Here is a 12,027-nt window from a genome sequence, read left to right on the forward strand (position 1 = left end):
AAGAGTATAAGGTGAGAGAGGTCAACAGCGGTTTAACACTTTGGTTCAAGCAAGGCACTCGTCCTAGGAGTTTACAAAGTTTGCAACATGTTTGCCTAGAGATTTACAAGTAGAACTAGCAGTAGTAAGAGCAGTATTTCCTAATGTTGTTGTTGTCCTATCATTATTATTAAGAATGAAGACAAGTTTACACACTGAGTGAAGAGTGAGGAGGGGCGAGGAGGTGGGAGAAAGGACCGGGGCGGAGTTCCCTCTGCAGACAGAGGCCGTGCATGAAAATATCTTTGGTATTCTTTGGTATCATATCGATGTGATTAAAATCACCAATGGAAATCGAGTGAGGTAGCGTCTTTGGTTCGCACTATAAATAGTAGATCTTTACTTTTTTTTTTTTTTTTTTTTTTTTTACACGTGGAAGTAGCTATTTCTTACCTTCTGCTTCTTTGTCCTTCCTATTTAGGAAATAGTTACCAAATGCACTGTAAAGCTAACCACACCACAAGAATCATACGGAAGGCCAATCGCATCTCAAAATGGCCTCTGGTATTTGAATGCACCCTAAACAACTAGATCAGAAAGGGCGAAGTGCTTTCTCTTTGTTTGCTAAATGCATAGTTTTCATCCTTTATGTACAAAGAAGGGAGGACGTTTTTTCAGGAAAATGCCTTTATAGCTCATGTGAAAATGTCCTAGGACTCTTTGGTATAGCAAAGTTTGCATTTAATCTGCAAAGATGAGTCATTCATCTGGGGTAGCAATGGGAGGGGCATGAGTCCATGTAATATAGTGCTTTTACTTTTTTTTCCTGGAAAATTAATTATGCTATTTTTGGGGGGTGGGGAGTGAGTGACATGTTCAGTTAAAATTTCTGAATTTCCGCACACATTTTCTTTTGGGATCTATTCCCGCTACATTCAGGACTGGAACACTCAGCTCCTGACATCCAGAATTCTTTTACCTGAACATTTACTGAGCTTCTGGGGTGCCCAGACTTCCCACTCTTTCTCTTGGCTCCCTTTCAGGGAAGCTTCTAGTTGTGAGAGGACATAAATGATTCACGGCCAAAAACAGTCTAACTTCCATTCTACCAAAACAAAACAAAACAAAAACCCCCAAATCTATTATTTGAAGTGCAGTTTTGGAATAAACAAATATACTAATAAAAGAGTGAGATATCCTTTTAGGTGAATTTTGTTCAAGGACTGAGGAATGATGGGTGAGCAAATGGCGTGTGATCTGCTCGGTCGTGGTGGGTGTAGAACCTGAGCCATAAATCATTGCTGTATGAAGCAGGAATGGGAGCATTTTGTCTCTATGTGACAAGTCAGAAGCAAAACAGAATCAGTCGTACATGATGGAATAAGTGTATTGCTTGGGAGAAGCTGAGTTTGTCCATTATGATTTCTAAGAAGCAGAGGTTGTGAGGATGCCTAAATAGTCAAGTAAAAAAATTGCTTTTCAGGCTTGGATTTGTGCATCTGTTTATGAGAAAATATATCTCTAGGCCCTGAAATTGCATAATGGGTGCACATTCAATGCTGGTATGAAAATTATCTTTGGTGTTAGCAAATAGAATCACTGGTTATTTTTAAAAAAAAACATTATGATGAGAATATTAAAAATGTAGTAATATTCTTTGAGACTGTGCCTACGTAGTATCAAAATAATTGGTTGAAAATGCAAAATGCAGTTAGATTAATTTGAGAGGGTAATGTAGTAAAAACAAAGCGAATAAACATGGTGTCTGAATTCAACTTTTGTTTTTCCTGCGGTATTGAATTTGGTAAGATTGGGTGTAGACACAGCTTGAATTTTCCTGCATTTAAAATTTTGATGTTTTAAATAAATAAGGCTTTCCTCCCTCCTAAATAAAAATACATAATACAGCTGTACTCATGGCCCCCTCTATTCCTGGAGAGAGAAAAAAGTAAATCAGTTTTTTTCTTTCAGTTTATGTCATTGACAAGATTAAATTTTAAGCAAATCTTGGAGGGTGGCCATTTAAATAGCCTCTCCTAATAGCTCAGTTGTAATTGTGCCATATTTAGAAGAGCAAATTTTAAGCTGGAATTTGGAACGAGATAAAGAAAATAGAATGTGTCAAGGCGAATGCTCTGTTTCATTAGAGGGGAAGTATGTGTTGATTTCCTTCCCTCATTCTACAGCAGACATGAAGGAGGCACGGATGGCTCACTGGTTTTACCTCGTCTCTCCAGATGCCTGCCTCTCCTAGACCTACACAAGGTGCTGAGGTTTGATCCTAAGGAGTTAGATTTTATTTCCAGACAGTTTAATTTTTTCTTTAGCATTTTAATGAATCTCAATAAACAACTTATTGTTTAGTTTTATATTTCTAGTTAGATAGCTAACTAACCAAGAATACCCAGTTCTTTACTTAATAGTACAAAAGATTTCCACATATATGACTGACAATTTAATGAAATTCAGACAGAATTTGGGGGGAAAATCAAGTGATTCACTCGGGCACTACTAATACCACTGTATTATCTTTTGGTGGGTTCTTCGTTTGTTTGTTTGTTTGTTTTCTGCCTTTATTTCTATAGCCCTGGTCAAGTGATTTGGGAAAATAGAAACTTAAACTTTTGTATTTGGAGGTTGAGGTCTAGCTTTTATCTGTCCCTGTTAGAGACTGGAATCTATGCTATAAAATATCCAGCTTAATACAGTAGCAAGAAAGAATGTAGTGTGCTTTGGAGGCAATGCTTAATGAAATAAACAGCCTAAGTTCTACAGAACCCAAAGTCTCGTCTCCCACAAGAACTCTGGCTTTTTCTATGTTCCACCATGTCTTGGTTGTACCTGCTATTTTTATTGATGTCCAAGTCATGAAATGTCTGGGATTAGCATTAAAAACAGTTTGATTATATTTTTAGAATGATCACAAGTATTGGATAGTTCATTTTAATTGTAACGGTGGTCTGTTCACTTTGTGTGTCTGCAAAGTAATTTTAAAGGTATTTGGTGTCAAGTGCATACAGCACGTTTGTCCAATCAATCTAACTATGGAGTCCTTTATTCCATGGTCTTGTTACTAAGAAAGCATCAACTTTGAACAAATTTTCTAATTTAGTTACCTACTCTGTAGAACTTTGTTTTCTAGTTTACAAATGGGATCCTACTTTGGAAGAACCCCCAGGTTTTCTCAGCTATAAACAGATTCTGGAATCATGTTATATGTCTCCATAAGTGACATTTATGGATCCCGAAAGAGACCATGCCATCTGGGTGTACATGTGTACTGCATCGACCTCTCTGTTAGGGTATTAATTGCTTCCCTGAAGCTACATTCTTTCTTGCCAGTTCTGAAAACAAATATTTCAAATGCTTCAAGAGTCATAAATAATAGTCATGATTCTACGTGGCATGTGTATTACAGCTAGATCAGTTCATACGTATAACTTTACATAGTATCTTGTGTAAAAATAGCTTTGGTTATTAAAATCATTGCAATAAAATACCTGCACTTTAATATTAAGTGTGTTCTTTGGTACCTAGGTGATTTTTTTAAATGGATGGACTCTTGTTTCATTTCTTAAAAAATATCTGAACATTCCTTAACAAACAAAGAGAATGCACTAGTTTAGGTGTCATTCAAATTTTCTTTGCTGGGTTTGAATCTGCATTTAGGTTGCGGGCCTGGCAGGTTCAAACAATAGGCTAGACGAGCAAAATCTCACTCCGAATCAATGAACTCAGACAACCCCACACTGTTGGTTGCACTCCTACAGTACAACCCTTCCTAAAGACCAGCCCTGCCTAAGTCCCTAACCACTGGTGGTGTGTGTATGTGTGTACACGCACGCATCCACACAAGTACTGAGACACCATACACCTTCATGGCGCAGTGGAACAGATGGGAAAGTCCGATCTTGAAAGATGTCCACTCAATGGCTCAAAACCACTATGCTCCAAACCACGAAACAGCCAAGCACAGAGAGAATGATCATGGATTGAAGGTGTAAGATCCAGTGGTGTTTTCCTGCTCATAATTCTTGCCAAGTCGTCGCCCCGCTGAAGTGTGTGTCTCCGAATAAAGTTAGAATGCAGGTGAGCTAAGTCTTTGGTTTCTTTGGACTATAAATAACACTTTTTTTTTCCTTCTTCAAATAGTTCTAAGTATAAACCTGCTATCTTGAGGTCCTGGTCTTTTAAAAAATTTTTTTCTTTAAAGCTTTTCCACCGAGGCTTCAGTTTGTGGTTATTCCTTCATGCTTTGGTACAAGTGCTTGATGAAGAAGATGAGTTGCCAGAATTGGAGCTGCCCTCGTCCTGCCACTTGTCCAGGCTCCTCCTCCTCGCATTCATGAAGAAGTTGCTGACGGTGCTCAGTTCCAACCCCAGCTGCTGGGAAATGGTGATTTGCAATTCTTTGGATGGACGCTTATTTTCCTTGAATATTGCATGTAGAGTTCGACGCTGGACATCTGTGAAGACCAACCGGGGCTTTTTGGGTGTGTTGCCTCTATCCTTCCCATGTTCTTGCTCTTTCCTTTTGCACGCTGTAAAGAAATGCAGAAGCTGTTAGTACCAAATGCCTGGGAGAATAAAAAGTGAAAAGGCAGAGACAATAAAATGTGTTAGCCATTCCTCACATCCACTTTCTGCCTGCTGGCCTCTGATTTTAGTCCACGATGGCCTGGGAGGGAAGTGTGACAAGATGATGGAGAATTAGGAGGATGTGGAGTTCTGGGAGTCCTGGAGTTGAGGTTTTGACAGTATCTGCATTTTGTCTGTGCTAAATCAATGAACCCCACCTGGGCCTCAGAGTCCTCACCTGCAGAATACAGGGTTTGTGCTAAACACTCATTGTTTGAATTTTTTAATCGCCACCTGCAAAATGGATATTAGAATACCTACCTGGCTGGATTGTGGTAAGGATATAGGAAACATGAAAAGTTTATGTTAAGTGAAGTGCTTTACAAATGGAAAGTCTGATCAGCTGAAGTGGTCACAGCCCCTGCGGGTGCACAGTCTGCAGCAGTAGCACACTAAGACCCTAATTGAGAGTTTGAAAATAAAAAGAAATTGAACTACGTTCCCTTCTGATCTTTGTTTTCCAGGAAATGCTGTATGTAAGACAACTGTATATAGCACCTTACCATGCCCAGCCAAGAGCCTTCTACTGATGTTATATGGAACCAGGACTTGTGGAGAGATGTGAAGGCTACTTCCCCGCCATCGCGATGAAACCTGTCACATTAAGCATATTCACCTTTGGGATGTCTCTGCACCTCCTTTTTGCTCTTCATGAAAGACTTCCTCTTGGAGTGCCCCTCTGCCCTTACCCCATCTCCCATTAAGAAGGTCCCCTCCCTGATCATGCCTCTTGGTCTTATATCATGAAGCTGTTTCCTGGCTGCTAGGGCTATTCTAGAGCATCATCTCAGTGTGTCCCTTAGCCCCAGGGTTTGGGGTTGGAGCAGGGTCCCTCCTCATCTCAGATGCCACACTCCTCTTTCTAGCCTAACGTGACTCACTGGCTGCCACCTGCCAGAAGCGCACTACAGGCTGCATTGCTAACAACTCCCTCCCCCTATTCCTCATTACCACCATCTATCAATCTTACAGTCATCCCCCCAAAACTGTACAACCTGAGTGAAAACAGTGCTCTGATTATGCTAATGCAACTTTAAAACCAGGCTTCTACACACTGACTCCAATCAGACTGCTGCATCTCGGCCCCCTGCCTAGGTGTTCTAGAGCAGCCACCGCTGTCTTTGTATCTGGCTGGCTGTACTCTGACATGAGCTCCAACCACAGTGAGGGGCAGGTGAGGCATGTGGAGGCAGGGACTGCTGCCCTTTCATATTCCTTCAGACCCATTGGCTGCCTGGCCCATGGCTGCCTCCTGCTCCAGCTCCTGGCTCTTTGTATTCCAGTTTCTCAATTCCTTATGAGGTGGTTCGCCACCTCTGGCAAGATACAGCCTGATGCTCTCCCTAGGTAGCACTGCTCCTTCGCCTGCCCCTGCCTTTCATTCCTAACTGCTCAGATAGTGGATTTCAGAGTTCCCCTAAAGCCTATTAGCACAAAGTAGCTCAGCAATCAGATCAGCTGAAAAGCTAACAGGTGAAGGTTGAAGAAGCCTCCAGTCTTTGGAGTCCAATCTAGGGGCATCCAACTTTCCTTAAACCATATGCTACTTAGTAAAAAGTGATTTGAGTGTACACGCCCTAATACTGTTTATTTATAAATTATATGCTTGTGTTACTGTGCTGCACATTATAAAGCATACACAAAAGATAGAATTTTTTAAAGTGGTAAAATAAAAATAAAGAGACATAGAAATTCTCTTCTACAGATGCATCAGCTGGCCCAAGCCTTGGAGAGTATTCACCCCACTGAAGGAAGTACTGATCCCATCACAGAAAATATAGGGTAAGAATTTCAGAATGAACATGAGGGGAGGCCTCAGTCATAAAAAAGAGATTTGGGGGGCAAGTCACATCACATAACACATCCCATAGGTCAGGGTCTCCAGCCTCCAGGCCTTAGACCAGTACCAGTCTGGGTCTATTAGGAACCGGGCCACTCAGCAGGAGGTGAGCTTGCATGTAATGCACTCAAATCTTCCTGAAACCATCCCCAAAATGCCCCCATCCCACCCCCCGTCCATGGAAAATTGTCTTCCATGAAACTGGCGTCTGGTACCAAAAAGGTTGGGGACCGCTGCCATGGGTCATGGGCTAGATCCTTTTCCCAGTGAGAGGAAGCAGCATCAACATAATAAGAAGTGTTTATTAACCCACAGAGCATTGAGCTGTATATACCAAACCAAATAGAGTCCCACCCCCTAGGGACTTACAGCTCTCATTGGACGACCAGATTAAGTCCCTGGAAAAAAACAGCTGACTAGACCAAAAACTCTAGTTAGTTTGAGTCAGCCCATTTAGACACAGCTTTATATAATACTGATGCATATGGCTGATCCATTCATTCACATTCAAAAATGAATATAACACAGGCTTTGCTCTTAAGGACGTCAGTCTTATAGTCATGTAAGCAAATAACTGCAAGAGCAGAAAAAGAGTAAATAGGATATTACCTCTGCTTGAGGATATTAAGGAAGGCTTCACAGAGGAGGAGGTGCTTCCACTGGGCTCTGAAGGATGAATAGGAGTTTGCTAGTGAGTGAAGTGGGACAAACTCATACTCAGCAGGGGGAGCAACATTCATGAAGGATTGATAAGTATTAGTATATGGGTATTAGTGGGGCAAGAGTGCACGCAGGAGAAGAGTTGCGGGAGACAAGGCTTCACAGGTAGACAGAGATCAGAATTGAAGTATCTTGTAGATAAAGAGTAGCTATTGAAAGGTTACAAGTAAGGGTGTAGTATGGTTAAATCTGGGTTTAGAAAAACTCCTCTGGTGGTCTCATGGGGGATGTATTGGAAAGCAGCAAGATTAGGGACAAGGATGCTGTGGTGTGCCACCCTACCCCCCCCCCCAGGACTAGGGAACTCATTCTTCCACCTCCTAGAAGAGTTGGTGGCTGGTGGCTGTCAGCTGAGGTCCATCCTAGAAATTGCCCTTGGCCAAAGGTTATGCTGCCCTGAGGTGGGGTGGGGTGGGGGACTGCCCACTTCAGTGTGGGTGTGGGGAAGAAGAGTTGGTATGGAAGGCAGAGGCTGAAGAGAGCAGGTATATGTTGGTTTAAGATCACCCAACTCTAGCCCCTTGCATCAGGTGGGACAACTCTGAAGGGTCATCCAGTTTCAGAACACCCTATAGGATTGATTGACGCTATTATTGCAACTCCATCAAAGTTAATATCTCCCTCTGCTTGGTCTTACCTCTTCCACCCCCACAGGGGTTATTCCCCATAGCTTTCTCTGATAATCTTCCTGTGTGCAAGATGCAGAAACCCAGTTTTTCCCCCAGAAAACCTAACCTAAGATAGAAGCCTTTAGAACCATTATAGTGGGGACCCCAAATTAGACAATGGCAGTTGAGGATGAAATATAGGGAGCAAATTCTAGAGCTTGTTGGGAGGTAGAAAGAATCAAGAAGACTTAATGACAACTTGGCTTGGAGGATGGTATTCAGAAGATCTTCCAGGTTTCTGGTTGGATGGTAGTAATGGAGCCATTAGGAAATTCAGATGGAGAAATGAATTTTATGAGGGTAGTAATCACCTCTATGGGGGACAAATTGCATATGAAGTGCTTGTTGGATATTTTGTTAAAGATCTCCAATAGGTGATTATTCAGAAGACAGCAGAATATATGGGGTCTGTAGCTCAGGGGAGAGGTCTGGGCTAGGAATATAGACTGGGAAGTCATTAGGGCTCTAAGATGGTAAATTATACAGAACATGTATTTTTTGAAAAGTAAATAACAGCATGGGGTGCAGATTCAACTAATTTACATTCAAAAGGCAGAGTGGAGGGAAATCACAAAGAAACCCACTTTCCACCTAACCAGGATGTATGTTTGAATGACTTCCATTTGGTCCTCAGCATTTGGCAGGACTGAGTGGGCTGAAGCTACCCCCACCCCCACCAGCCAGCATTTCTCAAATGGTATCAGAGGAATAATAATGTCTTAAACACGGGTTCCTTGAAAAGATGGTTTGCAGGTCGAGTACATTTATAAAAACCTACTCTATATAGCCTTCCCCTCAAAACTCATAGTATATGCTAGCACATGTAATTTTGTTTCCTACATTTTCTTAATCCCTTTTTGGTGAGGACTGTCTATTCATGTCTCATACAAAAGTTCCTGTCCCAAGCTCTCAAGCATTGTAGACATTACACTGTCTGAACCTGGGAGGTAAGATTCTCCCAGAGCAGAGAGCATGGCTGACTTGTGCTCTATTTCAGTGCCTGGCTCTAAGGGGAGCTCAGTACCCATGGGGATACTGGAGGGGATAGCTGTGACTAAATGCATGTGGTATATATGGGAAGAACTCCGTGCAGAAGTTGGAGTTGCTGGATAAGAAAGTAGGAATTTTGGTAGAATAGAGTATGGACTAAAGCTTGTTGAAAGTTCCTCGGTGAACTCAACAAGGAGGCTAGAAGGAGCAAACCTCAGAAATAAAATCATGCTTCTATAAGCTTGTACAGAACTACAGTTGTTAGTACTGTTAAGAGAATATGAATGAAGTTTTGGAAGAGACTTCTGGTCAAGAGGGTGGCATAGGTAAACATGGCTCACCTACTCACACAACCACATCAAAATTACAACAAAACTATAGAACAACCATCATTCAGAACCATCAGAAATTGAGCTGAATGGAAGTCTTACAACAACAGAGTTAAAGAAGAAACCACATTGAGACATGGTATGGGCTGGTCCCATACCCACATGGGGTGGAAAAAATTTGGAGGGATATCTTAGGAGCAGGGGTCCCAGTCCACATCAGGTCCCCAAAGCCCAGGGTTCCAGTGCCAGGAAGATAAGTTTTCAAAACTTCTGGCTGTAAAAACCAGTGGCTGTGAAAGACAGAAACTTCTGGAGTCACAGGCAGTTCCTTGTAAAGGGCCCACACACAGACTTACTTAGACTCACTCCAGCACAGGGGCAGCATATTGAAAGGCATCAGAGATATAAGAAGAGGAACTGAATTGTCTAGTGTGATGGAGAGAGCTGGGGGTCAGCTTTCTACCAGATGTAAGTGCTGGCAGAGGCCATTGTTCCTTTTCTGAGCCTTTCCCCCACAAGAGCCACAGAGTCAGAAGGCAGGCACTATACTTGAGACTCCATCAACCTGGCTATCACTGTTTCCCCTACCCTGATGGTTCCCTGAGGCCCTGCCCCACTCAACTTTCAGGTCCACACAAGCTGTTTCCAGTTACTTCTCCATACAAATGGCATGACTTGGCCCACACTTTAGATTTTCCTAAATTCTCTCAAACAAGCAGCATCTGGTTTCAGCAGGCTCTGTACCTCCAAGTCTAGCACAAGTAAAAGCCATCTACAGATCTATTTGTAGCCTGGACAATACACAGGCAGTGGCTGACCTTGGACATGCAAACAGCAATCAAGGCTCAACTACAACAGGAGGATGTACACAGTTCACACAGTGGGTGAACCTTGAGTTCCCAACTTGGGTAATAGGGGAGGCTGTGTCACTGGACTCTACAGAACATCTACTGCATTAGGCCACTCTATCAAGCCTGGGTGATGTAGCAACTCTATCTAACACATATAAACAAAAACAGAGAGGCTGCCAAAATGAGGATACAAAGAAACATGGCCCAAATGAAAGAACAAAACAAAACTCCAGAAAAAGAACTAAAGAAAATGGAGAGAAGCAATCTACTAGATGCAGAGTTCAAAACACTGGTTATAAAGATGCTCAGTGAATTTAGTGAGAACCTCGACAGCATGAAAAATATTCAGTCAGAAACAAAGGATATACTAATTGAAATGAAGAATAATTTATAGGGAATCAATAGTAGAGTGGGTGAAGCTGAGAATCAAATCAGTAATTTAGGATATAAAGAAGCAAAAAACAACCAATCAGAAAAGCAAGAAGAAAATGAATTAAAAAAAAATTACGATAGTGAAAGGAGCCTTTGTGTCAACTTCAAGCATGTCAACATTCACATCATGGGGTTGCTGGAAGGAGGAGAAAGATGAAGAAATTGAAAACCTATTTGAATAAATAATGATAGAAAACTTCCCTAATTTGGTGAAGGAAATAAACATACAAGTCCAGGAAGCACAGAGAGTCCCAAACAAGATGAACCCAAAGAGGCCCACAACAAGACACATCATAATTAAAATGCCAAAGGTTAAAGACAAAGAGAGAATCTTAAAAGCAGAGAGAAAAGCAGTTAGTTACCTCACATAAGGTACTCCCATAAGACTGTCAGCTGATCTCTCAAAAGAAACTTTCCAGGCTAGAAGGAATTGGCAAGAAATATTTAAAGTCATTAAAAACAAGGACCTGAAACCAAGATTACTCTACTCAGCAAAACTATCATTTAGAATTGAAGGACAGATAAGGAGCTTCCCAGACAAGAAAAAGCTAAAAGAGTTCATCACCAACAAACCAGTATTATATGAAATGTTAAAGGCTCTTTAAGAAGAAGAAACAGAATTATAGATATAGAGAACATCTTGATGGTTGCCAGATGGTAAGGGGGTTGGGGGAAGGGCAAAAAAGGTGAAGGGATTAAGAAGTACAAATAGGTAGTTACAGAATAGTCATGGGAATGTAAAGTACAGCAGAGGGAATATAGTAGCCAAAGAACATATATGCATGACCCATGGACATGGACAACAATGTGGGGATTGCCAGAAGGAGGGTGGGGCTGGGGGGAGAAGGGCAAAGGGGAAAAAATTGGGACAAATGTAATAGTATAAACAATGAAATGTAATTTAAAAAATCTAAAAAGAGAGAGAATATGAATGACAGCGATGGCTTAGAATTTCTGTGGAGTTCATGTTAGGGTACAGATTACCTGTTATAAGGTGGGAAACCGCCAAAGAGAGTCATGAGAGTCCACACAAGTGTGCAAGGTAGAGAGAGAGAGTGTGTGTAAAAAAGTGTGAGAGGAGCATGATAAGAGGAACTGCTGCTTAAGGAACAGCAATATGTGTGTTTTAGGTGAAAGTTACACTTTTTGTGTGGGTATACAGTTTCTATGAAAAATAGACAGATATTTATCATAGAACTGGATTTATTGGAAGAGGATTCCTCTTGTTTGTGAAAGGTAATACTGAAGAGGAAGATGACCTGTCATGAGTCACGTCAGTAAAGGTGGGCAAGCCAATATATTTTCAAGATGCAGTGGCAAAGTGTAGTGGGGCTGTTTCAGACAGTGTCTGTGACCTTCCTCATGAGTGACGCCACCAACAGTGAGCCCTATATGGGAGGAAGAAGTAGGCATGGAAGCTGGTAAAAGGCAGAGCATGATTTTGTGGGTGACAGAACAGAAGATTATAAAGACTTTTAAAAAAAAGACATCAGTTGAGGATGTGAGTAAAGGATAGAAGCTTTCATCTCAGGCCTACCTACCTGGCACCTGTGCTCCACTCATAATTGGCAAGACAGAAC

At 41.6% G+C, this 12,027-nt stretch overlaps 1 protein-coding gene across 1 annotated transcript in view; it reads right to left on the reverse strand.

Moving 5' to 3' along the window:
• Positions 1–1,635: 1,635 nt before the first annotated feature.
• ONECUT1 (one cut homeobox 1) overlaps positions 1,636–12,027 on the reverse strand; it is a 32,199-nt gene continuing 21,807 nt past the window's right edge. The window contains exon 2 of the mRNA XM_090270622.1: positions 1,636–4,520. Within this exon, the coding sequence (XP_090126748.1) occupies positions 4,228–4,520 (293 nt within the window). The 3' untranslated portion in view covers positions 1,636–4,227. The remainder of the gene's footprint in view (positions 4,521–12,027) is intronic.

This window comes from Furipterus horrens, unplaced genomic scaffold (genome assembly GCF_987537825.1).
Source record: "Furipterus horrens unplaced genomic scaffold, mFurHor1.1.pri manual_scaffold_3, whole genome shotgun sequence".
Taxonomy (NCBI): domain Eukaryota; kingdom Metazoa; phylum Chordata; class Mammalia; order Chiroptera; family Furipteridae; genus Furipterus; species Furipterus horrens.